General features: G+C 40.4%; 1 protein-coding gene across 1 annotated transcript in view; it reads left to right on the top strand.

The window, feature by feature from the left end:
- The window catches only part of LOC138648241 (tenascin-R-like), a 467,927-nt gene that overhangs the window by 320,220 nt on the left and 120,606 nt on the right, over window positions 1–27,101 (top strand). The window contains exons 4-7 of the mRNA XM_069737805.1: window positions 6,824–7,099; window positions 11,005–11,120; window positions 19,917–20,067; window positions 20,490–20,759. Coding sequence (XP_069593906.1) covers window positions 6,824–7,099; window positions 11,005–11,120; window positions 19,917–20,067; window positions 20,490–20,759 — 813 coding nt within the window. The remainder of the gene's footprint in view (window positions 1–6,823; window positions 7,100–11,004; window positions 11,121–19,916; window positions 20,068–20,489; window positions 20,760–27,101) is intronic.

The raw sequence follows: 27,101 nt of genomic DNA on the forward strand, positions 1-27,101 counted from the left end.
AGCAACTTGTGTGGGTTGTAGAGTCCGTCTCATGCTACCACGACATCAGCAAGAAAGCATTGGTACTGAGTTGTGGTCTGTGGTCCCCACCTGCAGAACCACTCCTTTATTTGAGTGTGTCTTGAAATTGCCAATAATTTCCATCTGTTGTCTATTCCATTTGCACAACAGCATGTGAAATTGATTGTAAAACAGTGTTGCTTCCTAAGTGGACAGTTTGAATTCACAGAAGTTTGATTTAGTTGAAGTTATATTCTGTTGTTTAAGTGTTCCCTTTATTTTTTTGAGCAGTGTATTTAGATTACACCAGCAAGCCCAAGGCTGGGGGTTTTGAAATTCCTGCATACAGGTCACCATCACTAGTCCCATAAAGCTTCAATCAGAGCTGGTGCTCAGGATCAGTGAGGGTCCCAAAAGTCAGTCCACCACAGATATTCTTATTTTTGGATAGGTAGTGAGCTTTAATGCTGAGAACAACCCTTTAAGGCAACAGTATGATGACCAAATACATAGCATTGAACGAACTGACGTCAATTGTAGATTTTCTCCATAAAAATGTCTGTTTGAACGTAAATAGGCTTATAAACCTGAGTGTCATATTGCCTTAAAATTACTCATGGGATTCACAGTCTCAATGCAGGACAGGAATAGGTGGGGGCTCCCGGTGGAGAATGGATATAAAACTAAAAAGCTCTGCAATTGTCCACGGTGTTTTGTCCGAGTTTTACAGCTAAAAGACTTTGGTGCTGGGATTTTCAAGCAATCTTTCAGAAAATTGACAGAAGCGGTCATTTCTATCCTTCCCTCTGATCATCAAAGAATGGAAACACTTTGCCTCCGTTTTCACGCAGTGCTTCTTTCTTCAGTCAGAGACGGTTTAAAAGAAAAAGGTTGAATCATTCACTTGTTAGAACGATCAGGGGTTTTCAACTTGTGTCCTCCAGCCTCCAAACCAACAATGCAGATGTGAATGTTCTGTTCATGGCGTTATACCGTGACATTAACCCAGGCAGGTGAATATGTTGGAGTTTAGAAGTTCTTCCTGAATGACATGGACATCACAATTCCCTCCTGTGCTGTAATCAATGGTATAACCACATCATATTATTGGTCATCGTTTTCTAGGAGAGAAGATAAAGTGGGCTCCCCTCCTAGTCCTAATAGTCCTTCGTTCAGTAAGGTCTACGGAATATTTGCTCTCATGACTCCATGCCTTGGAGGACAGGAGTTCCAGCTACACATGCAATGCATAAAAATCCTGACAGCCTACCCTGTAGAGTCATTGCGTCCTGTTCAGAGTAGAGATTCCCTTTTACAACATACAAGTCAGATTTATCTGTATCTCCCTGCATAAGGGTTCAAAACCTTGGTTCTGGAAACCCAGGGGGAATATGATCTTTCCAAAAGAAGATTAGAAGGTGTCAATAGTAGAGTGTTGTGTACTAGATCATCAACATGTCCTTCAAGTCTTGGCTCAATTTGCAGGAGCCTATATGTAAATCAATTACTTTATTAGGACAATTAAAAAGAAAATAGGAACAAACAATAAGGGGTATATTCAACCCACCAACGCCAGTAGGTTTGGTTAATTTGGGGGGAGGCAGCATAGAATGCACAGCTCTGAATCTCATGGAGTCATGCAGCTGATCCTCGAAGCTTGAGACAATCGCAAACAGATGGTCTTCTTGCCCTTTGTATGCCCTGATAAAGTACTCACAGGACCACTAATGATGAGGGAAACGTCTTGGGCATATGAGTATTAGTTTTCTAACTACTTATTTAACACTTTTTATCGCTAAGGGACAGTTCACACACAGTACACTTTCCCTTCTGTACGCAATTTGCACTCTGCTCTGCCTCCTGATTCTTTACGATGAACGTGAAGAGCTTAACGGCTTTTCAGATAGCATAGGTCCGAGTTGCCATCGTTTGGCTTGTGTTTAGTGCTATCGCAGCACAGGAACTACTAGGGACTTCGGGTCAAGATCTCTAGTCTGTACAGGAACTGGCAGGGTCAGTTGCAGTTTTTAGTATATTGCCTATTTTCCTGAGGGAGTTGCAACACATAAGTGACTTATGCTTCCTTCCCTGGCCAGCTTCTGTGGTATGTGCTGACCATGAACTGAAGCAACTATGCCTGTTGAGACACAGCCATTACACAATACATAGTAGGAGCACTCTTATAATATTACCTCCGCACAGGAACATTTTTTAACACATCCAATTATGAAATGTATTATTATTCAAAGATCTATTGATTCAAATCTACTTTGTTCTTGGATCAACCCCTTTAAGGGTGGGTCCATGTTGATCATTCAGGCCATTGTTTTTCAAACATCAGAATTCCAACCTTTGTGTTAGGTAGGGACAACTCACTAAATAGGACGAGTATAAATATTTGGTATTCGAATAGGACGGGTATAAATATTTGGAATTCGTCGCTCCACTTGCTATATTTATTTCAAGCTGTACCCCCTAGAGAACTAAATCATTATATCTCCTGATAGGCACTGACTGAAATTACTGATGCAAGTCACTATCAAGCATTATCTGGCTATTTACACATTTAACTGTGGGTGTATGAAGAAATAATCTCCCGTATTTGTGATTTGTCGATATAGGCGATATAGCATCTAAATTAGTCTACATATGCCAGCACCTACCCTTTGGCTGGCTATATTGTCCGATTAATAAAAGACAACTATGTACTTAGTGATATTCTCATATAGATTTTTTTTTGTGCCATTTAATGTTACCTTCTACGATATACAACCCTTGTAGAAGGTTATTATGGCTTTGAGTCACCACCTAGTTTCACTCTCCATTATCACATATTGAGTTAAACCTACTGGCGCTGATTGGGTGAATATACCCCTTATTGATTGTTCCATTTTTATTTTTAATTGTCCTAACAAAGTAATTGTATTAATTATAGGTTTGTTTCTCTTTGAATTGCATAGAATTAGAGATTTTAGTGCTTTTCGATCTATAATCTGTTTTTGAGCAAATGTCGATTTTAGGAAATCATCCCACCAAGAACAGGGAGTTTGTATGTTCTCCCCATGTTTGCGTGGGTTCACTCCGGTTTCCTCCCACATTCCAAAAACATACTGATAGGGAATTTAAATTGTGAGCCCAAGATTATTATTATCATTATTATTATTATTATTATTAATAAATCAAAGATTTATTTATAGATTTTTTTTTTAAGTCTTAGGTCATTTAAATTAGTTTTTCTACCTTACCTACTGCTTTATTCAGTTATTTTTAATACCATCATACCTTTGTAGCAAAAAGTAATGAACAATCCACAGAACTTCTGAAGTTCTACTGAACATCGAAATCAACAGCTTTATTAAATTTGGGTCAGAAATTCGATTCGTAATATAACAATTTGCCATCAATTTGAGTTACTCCAAAGCCTCCAAGTGCCCTGAAAATACATATATGTGTGATAGAATTGCTGCAGGATAATAATCAAACTGATCAAGCAAGCATCACCTGTCAGCTATGTGTCCATACCCAGCTCTGCTTCACAGTATATCAAACACACTGACTCTCTCCCTATCACTGTTGTGTGTCACACACTATCTGTACAGTTACCGTACTTCAGTGTTTTTTTAGTTTCCTTACCTCTGTGGTTAAGTTGTGAGTAGAGACATCCTCTCATGATCCAGATTTGCCACAAAATGGCTGCTGCATTTCCTGCTTTTGCTTTTGTACAGCCTATTTTAATACCTCCTGATTGGCTGAGCTATAGCTAATGACGTTATAGCTGTAGGGCATTTTGGGAAAGTCCTCTCGACACTCCCAAGATCATTTCAATTGTGTACAATTTTAGGCGATTTTTCACAAAGCAGGGTATAGATTATTTAGATAAGCTGGCTTCAGCAAGTTCCTAAAAATTTAGAATCGATTCACTCATCACTAGCAGCAAAAGAGCTGAATTGTGAAAATTGTCTTCTGTACTGTTAAAGGAAAGATGTCATTAGAGTCATGCTGTCCATAAAACAAGCGTTATGAATCAAAGCCTGACTCACATCAGAGAGAAATGTCAATCAACTAGATCAGGGCGGGGACAAGCCATCCGTGGACCTTATCGAACTAATTAGGTCTCTCCCTATGGTCCATGACCGGCTCTTAAAAAATTTTTTTTTTCTTGACACACTGCAGTATTTCAGAGTAAAGCATACCTGACTGCAATCAGGTCATCACTCATCTTAATCACGGGCAGCATGAATCTAATGACTTTATTATGATTAACGGCCTTCAGCTCGATCTCGAGCCATGGTGACTTGATGAATGAACGCTCTGTAGGAAGATCAATCTTGTGCAAGCCTAGATAGGTCCACCAGGGTCTTCTCCACCATTATCTTGACTGACAATTTCCTATAAATCCTTCTTTAGAATAAAATCAATTGAAAATAAAGAAAAACGTGTTTTTGTTTTTTTTACATAATGGGGATTCGAGCTGAGATAATGTAGTAACAAATTTGTGGAGCTCAGTTTCCTATAGCTCCAGGTAACAAAAAGACATTTTCAACTGAGACCATTATGTTCAAAAATTCAAATGTTACATTTCCAAATTTTAATATGAACTTTATATTCATAGAATTGGATTTATTGAGATATTTTGTATCTTTCAAATAAAGAGGTGATATCTTTTAGTATTGGTCCAGAAAGTTAATGCACGTTTTTGGATCTGAGCTTTTGTTAAAGAGCCACGGTATGGTGACTAGGGGGACTATCCAGTGACAGATGACCCATTCTAGAAGTTTTCTATGGTGGACTTGTTCACTACAGATATTTAGCCTGGAGTGACGCTATACAGTGCCTACAAGTAGTATTCAACCCCCTGCAGATTTAGCAGGTTTACACATTTGGAATTAACTTGGCATTGTGACATTTGGACTGTAGATCAGCCTGGAAGTGTGAAATGCACTGCAGCAAAAAAGAATGTTATTTCTTTGTTTATTTTTTTTTTAAATTGTGAAAAGTCTTTTCAGAGGGTCATTTATTATTCAACCCCTCAACCCACCAGAATTCTGTTTGGTTCCCCTAAAGTATTAAGAAGTAGTTCAGGCACAAAGAACAATGAGCTTCACATGTTTGGATTAATCTCTTTTTCCAGCCTTTTCTGACTATTTAAGACCCTCCCCAAACTTGTGAACAGCACTCATACATGGTCAACATGGGAAAGACAAAGGAGCATTCCAAGGCCATCAGAGACAAGATCGTGGAGGGTCACAAGGCTGGCAAGGGGTACAAAACCCTTTCCAAGGAGTTGGGCCTACCTGTCTCCACTGTTGGGAGCATCATCCGGAAGTGGAAGGCTTATGGAACTACTGTTAGCCTTCCACGGCCTGGACAGCCTTTGAAAGTTTCCTCCCGTGCCGAGGCCAGGCTTGTCCGAAGAGTCAAGGCTAACCCAAGGACAGCAAGGAAGGAGCTCCGGGAAGATCTCATGGCGGTGGGGACATTGGTTTCAGTCAATACCATAAGTAACGTACTCCACCGCAATGGTCTCCGTTCCAGACGAGCCCGTAAGGTACCTTTACTTTCAAAGCGTCATGTCAAGGCTCGTCTACAGTTTGCTCATGATCACTTGGAGGACTCTGAGACTGACTGGTTCAAGGTTCTCTGGTCTGATAAGACCAAGATCGAGATCTTTGGTGCCAACCACACACGTGACGTTTGGAGACTGGATGGCACTGCATACGACCCCAAGAATACCATCCCTACAGTCAAGCATGGTGGTGGCAGCATCATGCTGTGGGGCTGTTTCTCAGCCAAGGGGCCTGGCCATCTGGTCTGCATCCATGGGAAGATGGATAGCACGGCCTACCTGGAGATTTTGGCCAAGAACCTCCGCTCCTCCATCAAGGATCTTAAGATGGGTCGTCATTTCATCTTCCAACAAGACAACGACCCAAAGCACACAGCCAAGAAAACCAAGGCCTGGTTCAAGAGGCAAAAAATCAAGGTGTTGCAGTGGCCTAGTCAGTCTCCTGACCTTAACCCAATTGAAAACTTGTGGAAGGAGCTCAAGATTAAAGTCCACATGAGACACCCAAAGAACCTAGATAACTTGGAGAAGATCTGCATGGAGGAGTGGGCCAAGATAACTCCAGAGACCTGTGCCGGCCTGATAAGGTCTTATAAAAGACGATTATTAGCTGTAATTGCAAACAAAGGTTATTCCACAAAATATTAAACCTAGGGGTTGAATAATAATTGACCCACACTTTTATGTTTAAAATTTATAAAAATTTAACTGAGCAACAAAACTTTTTGGTTTGTAAGATTTATGCATCTGTTAATAAATCCTGCTCTTGTTTGAAGTTTGAAGGCTCTAACTTATTTGCATCTTATTAAACCTGCTAAATCTGCAGGGGGTTGAATACTACTTGTAGGCACTGTATATTTGATTAACATTGGCTAACCATTCAAGAGAAATACCATCCAACATCATTGTAAAATATCTGCATCATCTTAAGGCTTCCTTCACACTCGCTCTTTACGTGCTTTTTTTTTCTTCTTTTGTCACACTTTTTGAAGTCATATCAATAGCATGGGGGTTTTTGTAAAAAAAAAATTGTTAAAACTTACACAAACACATTAAAGAAGACTTTTTACATTTAAATGTGGTACCTAAATCAACCCTATAAATCCATTAAAAAAAACCCATAAAAATAGAAGCTGCTATTGAGGTCGGTCTACTTACAACAAGTAGCAATATAATCCTGTAATTGCAATACTGTATATCAGGACATTACGATTAATTAATAGCTCACTTATGTTTTCTTTCTTTATTATCCTCTAGTTGCGCCACCAGTAGACTTCAGTGTAACTTCTGTGGGAGACCATTGGATAGACTTGGTATGGGAAGGAACTAGTGCTGTGACAGAGTTTGTCATCTCATACCAGCCGGCAGTGCCTGGAGAGTGGGGACCCCAACAAAGACTACAGCAGAGGGTACCGGGAGATTGGAGTGCTGCAACCATTAGAGAACTGGAGCCAGGAACAACGTATAACATAAGTGTATGCTCCGTCATCAGTGACATCACCAGCGAGCCCGCCAGCATCACCACGTCCACACGTAAGTATCACTCTGTACATTTACTGCATATTACCTATTTGGAATAATTTCCATTATTGGGGATAGTAAATGCTTTTACGTCCAAAGTGCTCTTCCTGCTGCCAAAAAATAACTGCAAACCTAGCAGTCCTAAAAGTCAATGACATTTCGTAGGATTTGTTGAGATAAGTTTTAACCTCTTTCCAACATGGCCAAATTTTTGATTTTTTGATATATTTTTTTCTCCTCACTTTCTTCCAAGAGCCATACCTTTTTTTTTAAAAAACATTTTTCATCCACATACCTATATGAGGTCTTATTTTTTGCAGGATGAGTCGTTGTTTTGAAGGACTCTAAAAAATTCCATTTGCAGCAACATAATGAACCATCCCACCACTCCCGACAATTCTGCCATTGCTTTTTGGTGTTTGTTGCTAAAGTATTCACTGTGCAGTAAAAGTAATCTGGAATCATGATTTTCCAGATCACTACAATTATGGCAATACCAAACTTGTAGAGTTTTTTTGTTTCCATTTAAGTGGTGAAAAAAAAATAGAAATTGTGAAAAAAATAATTGGTTTGTGCCGCTATTTTTGGAGACCCAGAACTTTCTTATTTTTAGGTCAATAAACCTGTGTGAGGACATATTTTTTGCGTGTCAAGCTGCATTTTCATAGGAATTATTTTGGGGTATGTCTTATGAGGACTGATGGGTGCCAGAATGTCAGAGTTTGACAGCTTAGTTTAAGCAGTTGACCAGCAGGAATCTGAGCTAGCATTGGTTGCTGTTTCTAATGGTTGATGCCAGCTGTGTTAGACAGCCAGCACCTGTCCTTTATAGAATCATCTTAGCTTCTTAGTCCGCCCTATCATCTTGCATATTCAGGGGCGCCGCTACCATGTGGCAAGTTGAGCGCTTTACCTCAGGCGGTACTGCCGTCACTGAAGTGAGGGGGCGGCAGATTCTGACACTGTAGTAACTGAATTTGCGTTGGAGACGCAGGTTCAGTTAGTACTCTATTATACACGGCTCAAGGCCGGCGTCAGCACCCGGGCAAGTGCCGAGGCCATAGCAAGAAGGATCACCAAAAAGAGCTTGATCTGTGTGTGACTGGCCGGGTTCTGCTCCTCCTGCAACATTAGCTCAGCTGCGACATCACTGACAACACGTGACTGATCACATGCTCATGACATCATGAAAGGTCCTCTACTTCCCTGTAGTCTTCTCCAGTATGGTAAGTATGTGCTCTGGCCACTGCTGCTCTGTGCAGCTCCGCTGCTGAGGTACAGTGACCGCAATGTCTTATGCTCCTCCGCGCACACTATCGGGTGGCTGCAGTGACTGGTGGAGAGCTGGGTGTGTCAGGGACCAGGTGCAGTTTGTGCGTGTTCACAGTTCTGTCTGTGCTGCGGATTCCCTGCAGATTTTACAAGTTCACACGTCCAGACCTTGCTGTGGATTCCGCACACGTCTGCAGCACTCTATAGTACTATACAGGTAGCGGGAGTTTCACCATCCCATTCACACACTGCAGAAAAATGCAGGGTGTGAAACCTGCCGTGGACTTCACCATAGCCCGAGTAGGGTGAACTCATCAGTAACCTGCGGATTCACTCACAAAGCCGCAGCGGATATTTCCTGCAATGTGTGAACATGGCCCAGAGTTAAAGAATAAATATAAGCTGAGCTATATGCTACGTGGCTGTGCTATATGCTATGTGGCTGTGCTATATGCTACGTGGGCTGTTATATGCTATGTGGCTGTGCTATGTACTACGTGGACTTTATGTGCTACATGGGCTGTGATATATGATATGTGGGCTGTGCTATATGCTACGTGGGCTGTTATATGCTACCCGACTGCTATATGCTACGTGAGCTGTGTTATATACTACGTGGGCTGTGTGATATGCTACGTGGGCTGTGCAGTATACTATGTGGCTGTGCTCTATGCTACGTGAGCTGTGTTATATACTATGTGGGCTCTGTTATATGCTACGTGGCTGTGCTATATTTCTGTGCTGTATCTGTGCATCATGAATTGTGGTATGTGTTAAAAGGGGGCTCATGGGGGGCGCCATTTTGCAGCTCGCCTCAGGCAGCACAGAGGCTAGGTTCACCCCTCTGCATATTAGATGTGTTTTTACATCCTATTTTGGAAAGGGGTTAAAACAGATGTGTCCAAAGAAGTGGAGACGTATTCTATTTTGTTGCTCCTTTGTCTTCAATCTTCATTAAAGAGGATTTATCGCTTGCCACAAATATGTAGGTTTTATAACCTGGTTTAAATGTCATCGCTCTCAAACCTAATTTTTTTTATGTCCCAGCACCTCTCCTTTCTTGAAATAAGATCCTCTCTTTTTCGCATGTAAATCCAGTCTTGATAGCGAACTATGCGTGGCTCTCAAATCTTCTCTGTGGGTGTCTTCTCAAGAATCACTCTTCCTTGGCCAACAAGACTAGATTAATTACATGAAGCAAAAATAAAGAAGGGGTCATATCTTAGGACTGATGAGGTGCCGGGAAAATAAAACTAGCAAATTCAGGAGAATGGTGGCCTAGAAATCAGGTGAAACAATACTTATTTATGTCAAGCGATTGGTCCTCTTTAACAATGGCTATGATTAGTCATGCCTTTTGATTTCCCCATTTCTTTTAAAGGTTTTCACTGGGACTCATCTTATTTTTTTTATCATGGGGCTAAGATCTTGCAGGCAGGTAGTTACTAACTACCAGCCTGTCCTATCTGGCTCTGATCTCTGCTGGCTTACAGCAGTCATGGATCGCTCCTCCTGCCAGCAATTGTGCTGCTTCATTTGACGTTAAGTCACCAGGGCAGCTCTTCCTCTTCTCGTCAGCTCTGTCACTGCCACCATCATGCTGATTGCCAACCAGCTCCCTGCAGTTAAGCAGTGGGGAGCCGGATGTCAATCAGGGCATTTCTGCTGATGTCATGGTATCAGCAGAGCAGAGTGGAAAAGAAGTAGCTGCTCTGTCAAGATGACATCACTGGATGCCGCTGAATCGCTGATAGGTGCAGTCTGTGACTGTGAGCGGCCTATTCTACTCTGCAGAGATCGGCAACAGGCATAACAAGCAGGTAGTTAGCTCCTATCTGTTTGTAAGATGTTAGATTCATAGCAAAAAAAAGAAGCAATGTCTGGATAACCAATTCCTCAATATTCTGCTGATAGCATCAGATATAAAAGAAAGTTCCATATTTAATTTACATGATACAACTTTTTTTTTTGTGGCTGGTTTCATTTATTTTTTATTATGAAATAAATTTTATACCATTGACGACTCGTATTCCGACTCTACCTTTTATTCTACAAGATCCACAGTTTATTTATCACTTCTGCAGATAGAGCAAAAAAACATAGAAGTAAAATAACAGATCTGTTGACAGCATTGAAGTATTGGTTTCCAGTTAGCGGCAGAATGTTATTCTTAAGGCAAAAACAAACAGATAATCTGTAGACTTTTCTAACATTTGTCTTGGAAAAAAAAAAAGAATTAGGCAATAAAATACTATTTATTTTGATCAACTTTTTGCATTGTTCTTCTCTTCTGTTATTTACCCAAGAGAGTTTTTAAATAAATTTAACAGCCGGGTGTTACCAGTCTGTTACTGTCCAATCAGTGCCGCCTGTGTCAGAGTGTAGGGACATGCCCTTTTAACAAGGGTAATGGTAACACCCACTTGTCAAATTGTTTTTACTCTTCTAGGAGGAAACAAACTTTATGCCATAAACTAAGAGCATTGATATTGATCCATTCATACCACATTTGGCTATTTATTATAACCATCCTACTGTTACATATTGCTTTATGTAATGGTATGTGGATATATAAATGTGTAGGTGATTGTCATGTAATGTAATGTAATTCTACTTTTACAATACATTACCACATTTCTTTACAGATATATCCCCACCTAGAGGACTGCAGTTTAAAAATGTGACTCAGACCTCTGTAGAGGTGGAATGGGAACCTCCTCAATTTCCTATCGATGGCTGGGAAATCAGTTTCACCCCTAAGGTACGTTAACAACATCAGATAATTTATCCTGCGTAGTTATGTGTCTGTTGTCTCAAAGATTATTGTTGTGAATTTGGTTTACTCAATGGGTATTCAAAATGTCACATACCATGATGCTTGCTAAATTAATATGATTTTACACCTCTATTTGGGCCCACAATGTGATTGGCTCTGAGCACAGAGTTGAACATTATAGGTCCTAAGAAAGTGAAAAACAATCCTAGTCTCCCTTCCCATCTCCTGTCCTGTAGTGGTATGAATGGAGTGGGCAAACTCACATACCAGAGATCAAAATGATGGGCTCAACCACTCAATTATTAATTCTAGTCAGATGAAGGTCGGGATGCAAGTGAGGAGGCAGGAATCTGAAGGCATCATCTAGGGTTGTCATCAAACTAGGATGGGCAGCACGGTGGCGCAGTGGTTAGCACAGCAGCCTTGCAGCGCTGGGGTCCTGGGTTCTAATCCCACCCAGGACAGCATCTGCAAAGAGTTTGTATGTTCTCTCCGTGTTTGCGTGGGTTTCCTCCGGGCACTCCGGTTTCCTCCCACATTCCAAAGACATACTGATAGGGAATCTAGATTGTGAGCCCCATTGGGGACAGTGATGATATGATGTGTGCAAACTGTAAAGCACTGCGGAATATGTTAGCGCTATATAAAAATAAAGATTATTATTATTATTATTATTATTATTATGTGCCTACCCTGACTTTGGTATATACAACGTTGTGCTATCAGACCAGGTACTTGGGTCAGAGCCAACCTTACAGATGTCCAGCCTGTGTGGTCTCGACAAATATACTTTTGCCACCACATTGATCTGTCACCTGCGGTTTGTAACCAGCTGGCATTTTAATAGGAATTATACAGTTGTTTGATTATCACTATTGGGTGATTGTATGTTGGTACATGGACTGGATACTGAATTCCAGGTGGACCACCAACAAGTCACTTTGCTGGGGGCAGGGTTATTAAATACAAGATTATGGAAGTGAAGCGAGCCCTTCCCCTGTGTGAAGGAAAGCCTACGTAAACTAGAGCTCAGGACTGTGTATAAAAAGAGCATGTTAGGGAAGCAGAGTCTGTCAGAAGCTTAGATGAACGATTATGTCTAAAAGCTGTGGAATAATTTCAGAATAAAATATTTCTAAATGTAAAATTATAAAGACTTTGACTATCCTACCATCAACAGTACCATATATCATCAAATGATTCAAAAAATTTGGCGAAATCTTTGTGCACAAGGGACAAGGCCAACGGTCAATATTGGATGCGCCTGATATGCTTGCCCTCAATCATAATTCAATCATAGAAATCACTGCATGGGCTCAGAAAGAATTCATACATCAACAAAAATCAGAAACGCTGTCATCTTCTCTGGGTCAAAGCTCATGTAAAAAGGACAGAGACAAAATGGACAACTATTCTGTGATCAGATGAATCAAAATTTTCCATTTGTTCTGGAAACCACAGACTCAGTGTCCTAAGTACTCAAGAGGAGAGGGACCATCCAGCTTGTTATCTCTGATTGTATGGGGTTACATTAGTGCCTTTGGCATGGACGACTTAAGCATCCTAAAAGGCACTATCAATTTTGGTTTTCAACAACATATGCTCAATCCAGACAATGTTTATTTCAAGGAAAGCCTTCCATATTTCAGCAACACAAGGTTGAACCACACACTGCATCCATCACAACAGCATGGTTTCACAGGAGAAGAGTTCGAGTGATGAACCGGTTGCCTACAGTCCAGTCCTTTCCCCAATTGAAAACATTTGCTGCATTATAAATTGAAAAATCCAGCAATGAAGCCCCATCACTGTTGAGCAGCGAGTATCCAACGTCAGACAAAAATGAGACAAAATTTCTCACCCAAAACTCCAGCAATTATCTCCTCAATTTCCAGACTGTTGTAAAAAGAAGAGGAGATACTACACATTGGTAGACCTAATCCGTGTTCATGTTTTTTTAGATGTGTTGCTTCCATCAAATTCAAAATGAGTTACTGTTTTCCAATTAAATGGAAAAATGTCTAACGTTCACCGCCTGATTTGTGCTCTATGCTCTGTGGTGAATAAAATATGACTACAAGAGATTTCCAAATCATTGTTCTCTTGTTTCCTTTATAATTTACACAGGGTCCCAACAATTTTGGAATTGAGGTTGTATAACGAACCACGTCTAAGAAAAATAAATTTATTGGTGAACAGCCCATTTAATCTTCTCTCGAGACCATCTTCCAAACACCTTTTATAATTAGGTGGGATTTGCCTATAAGTTGACCCTCACTTACCGTACTAATATTATTAGATCTGGGACGATGCTGAATTTACAAGCATTGTATAAAAAATTGGCAAAAATTTAAGATTGGTGGCAACTATGCTGAGTTGACCTTTTTGCACTTTGGTTCCTAGGACTGTCCCGGGAAAATTGGGATTGTTGGCAAGCACTGTCATTTGCACAGTTTACTATTGGCGGGGGCTGCCAACTAAAGATATCGCAAAAAGAGGGTATCAGCCATGGTTAATTCAGCTTAGGCATAATCTTACTGTTGTTTGATCCCTATTGGCTCAGTCATTAGTTTTCATTTCTGCAGAAATCTCTTTGAACCATTCCCAGCTCTTCCACCCCACATGAGATGTGTTACTTCTACATTTCATGAATCATTCTGTTTTCAGCAAAGATTTAGACTTGTTTTTCCTTTCAATATTACAATATACTAAATAAAACTGGTGCTAATGGTCTGTCAATTTCCGGCATGTTCCTGCTGATAAATCCATGTGAAATACAACCACAGATGTCTCTTGGCTGCGGGTATGTTAAAGCCGTAAAAACTTGGCTTAAGCCAAATATTACCGCCTGGATTTTTTTTCTCACCTGCCTGAGAGCCGTTTTGTACATTTTTTGACAATAGTGGATTGTGTCCTTGTATTCTTCCACGTGACAAAGCTTAAAAAGATCTCTGGGAGTCATGACATGTGTGATTGAGCTTATGTCACTTACCTTTTATGAGGCCAAAAAAAAAATCCTTTTAGAAGTGGTTCTCGATGGCATTTGATGGGGATGAGAGAAGTGTGTGGGCGAGAAAATCCTGGACGCGGATTCAATACATCGAGGCTTTGTTTGTTAGCGTGAAAGAATTGTCACGTTCAGGTGAATGATTTGATGCTCATAAGCTGCATGCTTCACTGACCGGCTGAATGGAGGAGCCATCAAGAATAATAGAAATAGAAGAGAAGGATGCAAGATAAGCAACTTGACCTGCCATCTTCTGGATTCTAAATAAAATTGATACATCTGCGTGATATTAAGCTCCCAATTACATTAGGCGATTGTAGAGCTAGGTATAATCCAGTCTGCAGGTTGCTCCTAAAAGAAGAGGATTAAAGGATATTCCAGGCAAAATTTTGAATATTAAAGGGGTTGCCCAGCCCTGTGTGCTGTGAGGATTCGCCGGTCCCAGGAGAGGAGGTCACATGGCCTTGAGTATATTTGGTCACCTGCCGACTAGATGGGTGCGGCCTCGCTCAATGCAAGAGTGTTGAGAGAGGAAGGATATAGTCTAGTCGGAATTTGACCACATACTTGTAGGCACATGACCGCCCGTTCCCAGTGCCGGCACTGCAGTCCTGTAATCCAAGACCAGACAGCTCCTTTAAATGATCAAATTGCAAATACACTTCTATTAGCCTAGGTGTCCTTCATCAGGCTTCCAGTTCATTACAGATCTTGGTTGCTTTGTTTCCAGTCCTGTGCGCAACATAGGACAGTGTCACCTATGTCAGGTCATAACCAGAACAGTAGGTGAAGAGGGCCAACTAACTACTAATTTTAATAATTAACTAGCCCCTTACTGCTTGCACCTAGCAAAGGGAACTACAAGAGTTCGGTTCCATTCTGATTGGGTACACTTTGTCGCAATGGGATGGATTTTACTCTTTTTGATCCATACAGTGTCAACGAAGTACCCCATGTTATTTACATGTACTATTACTATTTATTCATTTACTTACTGCAGGATATTTGCTCATTTTGTTTTAATCCTAGGTTTCTGTCTGTTAATGACCACAGTGTGAACATGCAGCTACACATTTCACTTATACCAACATCTGTTCTTGTTCATTTCTTTGGTTTTATCCCTACACTTTTGTCTTACTAAGGTGATTCCCATACACTGTTTTATGTATCCACCTCCAATGCAGACCAATTTATTTCCATGGTTACAGACTACAAAGGAGCAATATGTAGTCTGATTTTGCAGTCAAATATTACTTTTCCTCCCATTTTCGTTTTGCATGTTGCAGAGGAGGAAAAAATGAAAGGGTGTAACATATGACTGCAGGTTCAAACTACACACAGGCATTACTTTTCAGACATACTGATAGGGAATTTAGATTGTGAGCCCCAATGAGGACAGTAATCATGATATCTGAAAAGTCCTGAGGAATTAATGGCGCTATATAAGCGAGTAAAATAAATAAAAATAAATCTGTAACCATGGATACATTCTGAGCAGCATTGTAGCTGTATACACAAAAAGGAACAAGCTTTTTAATTAACACTAGATATATTTTTTTGTTTTAGATGCACTGCAATATAAAAATTCTTTGTACAAACCCTTCAGATACTTCAATAAAAGCTTACAAAAAAAATAACTTTCTCTGGCACATATTTCAATTATTTTCATTGAAAACAAAAAAAATACATTTATAGAACACAAGTAAAATTGTGTTCTATAAATGTATTTTTTTTGTTAAACTTATAACTTTTTTAACCTTTTAAAACAGAGATTTCAATCATCGAACATGTCTTTCAAGGGGCATTCCGACTTTTGGAGACCATTTTTATATTTTACATAAATGCATAGATTTTGAGTTAAAAATCACTTTTACTTCTGGGATTTCATTAAACAATTTGCCTTCTACAACTTCTGTATTGTGCTGTCTTTTGCTAGCTGCAGAATGAGTTAAAGTGGTTGTCCACTACTTGGACAACCTCTTCTCAATTCCTATTTCCCCACCCCAGTAAAATAACAACACTTTATACTCACCTCATGTACCGATCCTGTTCCAGCAATGTTAGCACTGGATTTTCCATGGCTCTTGTGACATTATGTCATGCAATCCCTGCGGCCAGTCAGCACTTGCTTCACTGTCCCCTCCTTTAGACATAATTGATATCCGGAGGAGGTAAAATTTGTAGCTGCTTTTTCACTTCCTCCAGAAGTCTTATTTGTCTGAAGCAGCAGAGATTGAAGTCAACACAGATTGGCTGCACTGATCACATGACATAATGTCAAGAGAGTCAATACCAATACCGCTGGAATGGCGCCGGCATCAGCGGTGAGTATAGGTGTTATTATTTTACTGGGGGGGAAACTAAGGTATTGAAACAGGATTGTCTTAGTAGTGGACAATCCCTTTAAATGAGAATCCATCAGTGAGCTTCTTCCGATGGTCGGTCAGGGAGCTTGTCTGTCTTTTTTTCTGAGCTCTACTTAGCTGATTTATGACCTCAGAATGCATCAAAGTTGAACGCATGGGGAGAAAAAAAGATTGTATAAAAGCCAAACGGAGCACAATTTTTAATGAAACCCAATTGCAAAAACCTGAAACGCGTCTATTTAAGTAAAAGAAAGTTGCCCTGAAAGGTGGACAACATGGATGGAGAAGTTGCCAAGGACCATACAAAAATAACTAGGTTCTATACATTTATTTAGTAAACATCAGTACAGACAAAAAAAATGTCACCTTTCCTCTTTGACTTCCTAGCGATCTTTCTTGCTAGTAAGCTCCTTTAGTGCCCTAGAGCTCAGGGTAACCTCAGGAGAGTGCGGAAATGTCTTCTAGTATTGTGCCTTCTTGCTAACACACAGATTCCATATTCTCCGGCATTTGTTAGATTCTTCCATATAAACTGTACATGACGGGGTAATAGTAGTTTGCTAAACAACTGACAGTTCGGCGATCTTCATGATAAGCAGCAAAACTAAGCAATTACAGGTAAGTTTTATCCTGTCAACATCCAACAAAGAGAGAAAGAATTGATGTTGCTATGGAAACCCAGCAAAGGATTGTGTTTTACTTAGCCGCCGCTCGGTATGAGGTCCGGCTGCTTTGGACAGACAGAACTGGGGGAAATAATTGGGATAACTTAGAAAATAAATGGTAGCCCCAAGAAGGTTATACATGCCAAAGCTAGAAATACATACAAGTTAGGGATAGTAAATTAATATTCCATGGTTACCATTACCCAACCGCCATCTACAGTACTTGTAATAAGTCTTTTTGTTATTATTATTGTGCCCTCTTTTTGGCGTTTATTAATCATAACATGCCACATGCACAGAAACAAAGAATAGATACCAAATAAATGAGTGAAAGAAAATAAATTCGTCCAAACACAGGGAGGAAATCAAAAGAACCTTTAAAATGTTAAAGGGATATTTGGGGTCACTTCACTCCCACATTTGGAGGAAAGCAGACACAGAATACCCTTTCAAGGAAAGAAAGTTTTGACGGTATCAAGTTCAGAATTGGGCCATTTTAGCACAATAGTTATTTTTATTACTGATTTCCTCTGTAACTAGGGCTGGTATACTAGCACCAGATAAAGTGGAAATCCAACCACCCGGCTGCATAGCAGAGTTGACCGGGTCTCCTAAGAAACAGCAGCTCCCTACACACAGAGATCACATGAACACTGGGTCCGGGGAAGGGAGTACTGTAAGTGCTTTCTCTACCTGTGTAGATACCGTGTAAATGATTACATGAAAAAGGATTTATTACTCCAAACACAGGGAGGAAATATAAAATACCTTTGAAGCATTAATGGGGTATTCAGGCTCACATTGGGAAGAGAGCAGAAGCAGAATACCCCTTCAAGTAAAGCAAGTTGTGACCATATTAAGTTCAGAATTGGGCTCTTTTAGCATAATAATTCATTCTTTATTATTGCTGATTTCTTCTGTACCTGGGCTGATGTATTAATGCCAGATACAGGGGAGAGTTGACAGGGTCTCCTAAAAACCAGCTGCTCCTGCGCTCTCTCTACATGCAAAGATCACATGACCGCTGGGTTCGGAGAAGGGAGCACTGTCAATGCTTTATCTACTTTATACACAGTACTTGTTCAGAGCTCTGTAAACGGCGATCAGGAAGGCAGAGATGGTAATAATAGCCCAGTTCTGCCTTATCCATGGAAAGTTTGGTGGTGTTTGATGGCCGACTCACTGCCCCCACAGGTGCAAGGTCTCATGCAAGCAGCTTACTCTGCAATGACATTTTAAAATATTAGTGCGAAGTAAAGTGGTGCGGACATCATGGACATGTAGTGTATGTGCACACATTGAGTACTGTATTTGGATGCAGAAATTTCTGCATAATTTTTCGGCAAGAAAAACAGCAGACAATATGCGCGTTTTGCATGCTTTTATCACTTGTGTATTTCACCTGCGTTTTTATTCAGCAGTGATGGCTATTTGTAGTTTGTAGCTTATGAAGCTAGTTGACAAAAAAAAAGAAAGAAAGCTTATATAGATAGCCAAAAAGTTGGAAGCAACACACCATCTTGTGTAGAAAAATAAAAGCAACGTTTCGACTCCAAGTGTGGGCCTTTCTCAAGCCTTATGGGCTATTAAATAACATTTTTCTACCCAAGATGGTGCATTGCTTCAAACTTTTTTTTTTGCTGTAACTGTGGACTGGTATGTACCTGGGAGGCTTTGCACTCAAACTACTGGTGCTGCTTTTTTCTTTTTAGATAGATAGATATCCAGAAGAGATATAATATCACAATTCTACGACACAATTGTGCCTTGTGTGTGGAACTCTTGTACATTTATTAAACTAATAAATAAATGAAAAAAAATTATATGGGGTCCTCCCCATACCATTTTTTAAACCAGCAAAGATAAAGCAGACAACATTGAACTGATATTATCAGAGTGGAAGTTCCATGGTTATTGGGCCCTTCCCAGCCTAAAAATACCAGACTGCAGTCGCCTGGAAGTGGAGTATCACATGAGATGCTGCAATTTTGGTGCACTCTTTCCAAATGCCCTGGTGTGTTGGCAATCGGGGTGCTTGGGATTGATGTCAGCTGTGTCGTGTTCACAAACCAAAGCTGACATCAAGCCCTGGTGTTAGAAATGGGGAAGTCTATCAGCGACAACTTGTATTTTCATTGTACCATATAGAGGTACATATACTGTATGTAAGGTTTATTTTCTTTTGGAGCGAAGGTGGAAAACAGCAATTTTTCCATTGTTTTTTTATTCTCGATCTTAGTTGTTTTTTAACAGCACTCTGTATAAATGACAGACCATATACCGTGTGTATATATACATATATATATATATACAGTGTATATATATATATATATATATATATATATATAAATGTTTGTGTGTGTGTGTGTATATATATATATATATATATATATATATATATATATTTATATATAATATATATACTACACCATTTCATTTATTTTTACATAAGAGGGAGGATTGTAAGGTGTGTGGGGAAAAAAAGAGAGGGAAAAGAAGAAGAGAAAAAACACTAAGAGCATTTACGTTATACTTTCAGTGTCTCTTTACAGTAACATATTGGTGAAGTGTTTCATGCAATTGGCGATGATGTATATGTTACATGGTGTATGTGTATATGTACATTTGTGTGTGTATATATACAGAATACTATAGTATATATGTCTGCATTGCCATTCATATGCTCCATTGCTACATGTCATCGTACATTTTACATTCATCCCTTCATTTCTTTTATTGACAGAATAACGAGGGTGGCCTAACTGTCCAGCTCCCCAGCAGCGTCACTTCTTATAACCAGACAGGGCTGAAGCCTGGAGAAGAGTACACCATAAGCATTATTTCCCTGAAGGAGCAGGCAAGGAGCCCCCCAACATCGGGCAGCGTTTCAACTGGTAAGAAAGCTGGCACAGCACATGTATCAGGTAGACAAGTGGATGGCAACTGGAGGCCGAGGTCATTGTAATTGCTGAGGGCACTTGGTCTATATGTTACAAACGTGATGACAACCCTCTCAGCAGCTTTAATTCATTGTGAAAAAAAAATAAAATAAAAAAATAGTTGGGTGAAGATTAATACTGCGAGAAATGGCAAAAGATGTAGGAAAGATTTATGGTGACAGTGCATTAAGTACATTGGTCAGCTCAGGAAGTCAGCAATACCTTAGAAGTATATTGGCTTCCATCTAAACTAATGAATCTTTTGCTCGCACATACGGTAATGTTTGAAGGTCTGATCAAGGACGGTGATACGGCCATCCTGAGAACAGCAAATTCACGGAAGAATACGGTTTAACAAGGGTTTGTTTTCTCCATAGTCATTGACGGCCCTTCTAACATCCTGGTTCGAGATGTTTCTGACACAGTAGCTTTTGTGGAATGGACTCCAGCAAGAGCAAAACTGGACTTCATCCAGTTGCAATATGGACCGATCAATGGAGAAGGAGAAAAGACCACCTTCCGTCTGCAACCCCCTTTGAGTCAGTACTCCATGCAAGTTCTGCGGCCTGGATCTCAGTATGAGGTGTCGGTGTCTGGAATCCGGGGAGATACTCGCAGTGACCCTGTCAACGCCACCTTCACAACAGGTTTGCACCCTCATTTATTTACATACACATGTGCTAGCGGTTTTGTGCCACAGTAGTGGGGTGACTTTGGTTCTGCTCCACAACCATCAACTGTGACGCCTGTCTGAGAACGTCACCTACAAGAACAATGATGCCAAGATACAAAGTTTAATTTCTTCATACTAATTCTACGTATCTAGAAGAACACAACATGCTTGCTAAAAAGTTTGGATATGCTACAGTGACTGAAAAGTGTTGCTGGTCAGTGGCAAGTTTGGGACTTGAGACCACTTTTGAGTGATCACATGTGCTCTCAGGCCTTTGACTTCCACCGATCAGCAACTTTTTCCAACCTCTGAAACATATTAACTAACTATTTACAAATGATAGTTAGTTACCCTTTAATACTTAATTCTGTCTTTTGCTTATTGGACCCCGGTAGTGTCAGCACGGGAGCCGCAGAAAACTGGTAAGGCTTCATTTCTACTTATGCAGCTATTCAGCTTTGTTTCTCTCCAGACGGGCTCTGATGGAAGAACCTATGCCATCATTTGTGCATCAGTTGTTGCGTAGAACCCTTCAAGGAGCCCACTCAAAAATATTGCGTTTTTGAACAGGCTCACCAATTGGGAACCAAAAAGTAGTGAAAATCTACTGGTGTTTTGACATCAGTTATGATTAGTTGAGGAACAAGAAAACTGATCTATGGATAAATGGACAACTGGCCAATGTAGGGTATAGTGTTTTTTATTTTTTAGGGTATGGGCACATGACCTCTTTTTCAGAGAGGTTTACCAAGATGGTGTTGAAGGCTGTAAAGCAGCTATGGGTAAAACACTAAGGAAAGAAAGGGGTAAATGTACATATGGTATAAGCAGAAAACAAATGAATAATACTTGGTGTGCCCATAAACCTATGTTGGGACTTTTGAGTTTATACCAATGTATACAGACCGCTGGTCACGTTTGTGTTCTCCCAGAAGGAGTATTCTTGGTGTGCGGACATCATGCATACAGGTGGGTGAGCCCAGACATAAGAGGAGTTTGCACTCTTGCCAAACTAACACCAGCCACCTTCATAGTTCCGCATAGTAAAATAGACACAGCAGCAGTCCCAATTCACACCTTGTACAGAAGGGCTGCAGACAATAAGCCCCGCTCAAACGGTAGACCGCATCTAGTAGAAATGGGAATAACAAATAAAATATTCAGTAGTATACTAATATACCCCTTCATAACACAAATGTGGGATAAATTAGTGGAGGCTACTGACTACCTGGACGATCAGATTTTCCAGATTCTTGAGGTTCTTAATGAAACTAATACAATACAGAGACAATTAATCATAGTTACTAACCAACATACTATAGTACTAGATTACCTGACAGCAAAGGAAGGAGGAACGTGTCAAATAATTGGTCCCACCTGCTGCAATTATATTGACCCTACTGGCAATCTTCAGATAAGGGTCAGTATAGATAAAATAGGAGAGAGACCAATGGTTAAACCAACACAGTGCAAACAGAGATTCCTGGTGGGGGAACACATTCTCCTTTTTTTTGTAAAAACAATATATTGTTAGTATGTTCAGTCTTTTGAGCATCTTTTAACAAAGCTTTCTTTCCAAAGTAAGGCTCAATTAAGTGATTGGACGTGTTTATACATACCAGTAAAAAAAGGCACTAAAAAATGGGTCAAAACTATGACAAAAATGACGTTTCAGGAAAAACACCACCAGCATTTTTTCATGAAGTCTCATCTGCTTGAAAAACTTGACAGATTCGCCTGAGTTTAAAAGACGTCTTGTGCGAGTGTCCTAACTAGAATCCCACCTGCGTATTCTACTGCTAATCCAAAAGTAATCCACAGAAGGTCCCCAACATTAGGATTTAAATGCTGAGTTTAACATCGCTATTATGGAGCAAATCCACAATAAATCCGTGCTAGGCGATTAAAATTTGTTAATGTCATGCACATGCCTGGCACTGAAAAATTTTATGGATTTTACCAACACAAATCCACAGGTAAAATCCACAACATTTCCATTCTTTCTGGATCAATCTTTAAAGGGGTTCTTTTCTTTTTTATGGCAATTATTAAAAATATGCATTAGCTTCTTGCTGTAGCTACTCAATGTTTAGGGTCCGTTCACAAGTTACATGCTCATTTATCATGTTATGGATTTTACCTTATGCACTGAAGAGGGAGAAATATATTTTCCATATGGAATATAAACATGGCGTATGTATCTCATGAATATTCCTCTAACGAAAATTTCAGGTGGGGATATTGAAAAAAATAAAAAACTAAAAAATATTTTCTTCCATCAGGAGTGTATTATAAATAGAAGGATAGCCAGGAGGCACATGTACTTGTATATAATAAAGGCATAAAACTGCTGAGCTGGCCCTTTTGTTATGTCCTTCAATCTGCACAGAGTGAGATGAACTATGTGAGATATTTATCATGGACCAACCTTTCCTTTTCTTCTAAATCATGATTGATTGACAAATATCAGTGCATTGAACGTGATGGCTTCAGCCTGCAGGACTATTGGAGAAAAGCCACGTTTCATGCGACTGAAGCAGCTCAGTAATACTTTAATGAGTTTTGTTGCCTAGTCAAGGGCTGTGAGCACATCTTGTGGTCTATATTTATCGAGTGGTTTTGCTTCTTTGGACACTAAAGATGTATTATGATGAAACTTCACTTACATTTAGAATTAATCCATGAAACTGCCCACTCAGAGATTTGCTGAAAGGGGTTGTCCGGTTAAAACGAGCTAACTTATTGATTGGCGGGGTCTGATCGACGGGACCTGAACCGTTTCGTGCAGTAAGATCTGCACTCTGTTCATTCTCTAAGGGTCTGTTGAGCATTGGACTTGAGTTTTGCCAGTAACCCCAATGAGAACTAAAGGAGTGGCTGTCGAGCATCTGACCTACCGTGGCATCTTGAAACATGGATTAAAATTCTCCATCAGGTATAAAAGTTCCCCGTTCTACCCCAGAGGAGGGACACCTACCAATCAGTAAGGTATTCTCTGTCATGCAGAACTTATTTTAACCAGAAAATCTCTTTAAAGCAATAATCATTTCTGTAGTGCTGGATCAAGGCCAGTGGAGGCCCCCTAGGCCAAATGTATGGTCCCCTTCTACTTCTACACATACATGTAGTGTCAAAATAATAGTAATAATAATAAAAAAATAAAATGTAAACTGTAACATCATATATGTGGCTACATTAAAAGATTAACTAAAAACATTCTTCCATTCCATTTTGACTATGTGACCAAGAAAGTAATAGGTTGTGGGAGATCAGCTCATTCAGCTGCTCACAGAAGTAGTCACGGGAAGACTTTCCATTTAAGTTTCAACTGGTTTATTGAAATAAAAAAGTGCTGCATAAACCAGTGCAAAATTAGATAAACAAACCTGATCCCTCTAGCATAACCAGAAAACAAACATACAGTACTTTCTCTGTGGTTGTGGGGATCCACCTGTTCAGGAGAAAAAAAAAACAATGTTCAGCTCTCTTTAACACAAGCACAGCTCTGAACCTATCATCTCCAGAGACACCAAACACTGCATGAATCCAAAGGCTGCACATTTAGCTTCTGAAATGCACCCTGGGGTAGAGATATGGTGAACAGTCTCCCATTCACTCATCAGCTGTTCACTAAAGGTACCGTCACACTAAGCGACGCTGCAGCGATACCGACAACGATCCGGATCGCTGCAGCGTCGCTGTTTGGTCGCTGGAGAGCTGTCACACAGACCGCTCTCCAGCGACCAACGATCCCGAGGTCCCCGGTAACCAGGGCAAACATTGGGTTACTAAGCGCGGCCCTGCGCTTAGTAACCCGATGTTTACCCTGGTTACCAGCGAAGACATCGCTGAATCGGCGTTACACACGCCGATTCAGCGATGTCAGCAGGAAGTCCAGCGACGAAATAAAGTGCTGGACTTTCTGCAGCGACCAACGACATCACAGCAGGATTCTGATCGCTGCTGTGTGTCAAACTGAACGATATCGCTAGCCAGGACGCTGCAACCGTCACGGATCGCTAGCGATATCGTTTAGTGTGACGGTACCTTTAAACCCAGCCCTTAACATGGCCAATTAACCTTTCTCAGCGCTTAGTATGCTAGAGCATTTTTCCAGTTTCATATCACTGAGGCTAACATCCTGAGTGACACATATCTCCCATCCAGTATTTTACCAGTGACCTTCTCACAGGTGTTGGTCATTCCCTTTTTCATGCTTCATCCAAACCCCGACACACCTCTTCAATGCTTCATAAATATACAACTGGGAATCACTAAAGTCTCCTAAAATCTGCTTTTCATTACGTTTTGGTGGACTCTGGGAGGTTTTCAAACTTCTCTGAGTAAGTCTCACCTTTTTCTGTAACTGGACTTCTGGGAGAGTTGACAAATAAGCCTTAAATATAGGGTGTCAGAACTTTAGAAGAATACCCCAACTGTTTAGGTCTTGTGGCTTTCTCTGATAACTTGTAAGCTGCCCAGGGTGGTAACCATGGGTGAGCTGCTGCTTCTCCGCACCCTGGTACCCACAAACAGTGTCTCAGTCCATATGTGTTGAGCTGTGAAGTTTTCTTTGCACTCTTTTGTAGGCGAGAGGCATCCACTGCATCCAAGCCCTTGGTTCCAGGATCATCCGCACACACATCGGGGGACAACCTTTTAGCAAGTTCAACTTTACTGGACAGTTCAAGTACATCAGTCTTTAACATGCAGTATTCGGCACAGCACCTTCCAATTCCAGTTCCATCAACTCAGTACATTTCAATCCTTTGCTTACGTCCAGCTCAGTCTATCCCTATGCTTGATCCTCCTGTCAGCCCAAGGGATTTCCCATTCGACACCACAGCATTCCCGAGATCCGTTATATATTTATTTCAGTGCCTAGTTCATGACTCAGGCCTCTGACGTTACAGGAATGTCCACAGGAAATTTGGTACAACCTCATGCTGCCAGAACGATATGTATTTCACGTGCCTCCTGCCAACTGCAGCTTGAACCTGAACTTCAAATGAACCTCACACTTTCTCTAACTTAACCAGGAAATGATTACCTTTTACTTGACCCCACACCCTCCCATGCTGGTCTGGTATCCTACACTGTTCCTATTACCGTACACTAAGGCCCTCCGCTGCCTATCTATCACTATCTAAGTATTAAACTATATTCTACACTTTCCCTACCCTTGAGCTTAGTGCACCAAATTTACCTTAGGCATTACCTTACAGCACCCATACGCATCCGTACTTAAAACTAGCGATGGTCAGACCCGTGAATGTTCTGGCCCGTTGATTTCTGCCAAACATTTATAAAAAGTTTGGTTCAGGTACCCGAATTCAAACCCAAACCCTGACCCCATTCAAATTAATGGGGGGCCTGAACATCCAGCGATTCCCATGCTGTCATCTGTTTAACAGTGCGGGAAACACCGGCTCTGATATGCAGTAAGTTTGCTACCGCCGGTCAAAGTACTGCGGTTCCCACACTGTCACATAGATGACAGTATGTAATCTAGCAGCTCTGACAGGCGGTAGAAAGATTACTGCTGGTCACAGGTGATTGGCTAATGAAAGTACTACTCTCATAGTTTACATCTGATCTTGCTGATAACAGCAAGAGCAGGCGAGGCTAATGAGAGTATTCCCCAGTCAACGCCTGTGCAATAAACAAATAAAAATATGATGTGCGGCCCCTCTATTTTTGCTAATCAGCGCAAGTACAGCTCACAGCTGAAGCACCCAGCTATCAGCTTTATATTGGCTGGTTATAAAAAATACAGGGGTTCCATGCCGTTGTTTTTATTATCTACATAAATATAAAAAAAATGGTGCGGGGTCCCTCCCATTTTTGAGAACCAGCCAAGCTGAAGCACACAGACAAGGACACTAGATGTTCAGTTCGGACCTCGAACTTTACCGTGTGGGTTCGTCCATTCCTACTTATAACACTTTGCATTAATCACATTACACTTTGCACATTTCACATTATACAATAAAGCACATAAAACATCAAGTTAATATTCACCCTACGCAAATTGTTGTTACTTTAATCTTCTCAGAAGGCTTTCCCGGAATGTTTGTATATTCAGCTAAGTAAGCATTTGGAAATTTGGTCCTGATGCTAAGCAAGATGGTTGGGCTCTAAATCATGAATACTAATTAATACTATAATATTTAGAATTGAGAGTCCTCTGTGGTTGATACCTTTTAATGGCTAACTGAAAAGATGGTAACAAATTCCAAGCTTTCGAGACCACTCCGGTCCCTTCATCAGGCATAGACTAATAGAAATTCTGAAGAATCACATATTTACGCACAGC

The sequence above is a fragment of the Ranitomeya imitator genome, chromosome 8 (assembly GCF_032444005.1).
Source record: "Ranitomeya imitator isolate aRanImi1 chromosome 8, aRanImi1.pri, whole genome shotgun sequence".
Lineage (NCBI taxonomy): Eukaryota > Metazoa > Chordata > Amphibia > Anura > Dendrobatidae > Ranitomeya > Ranitomeya imitator.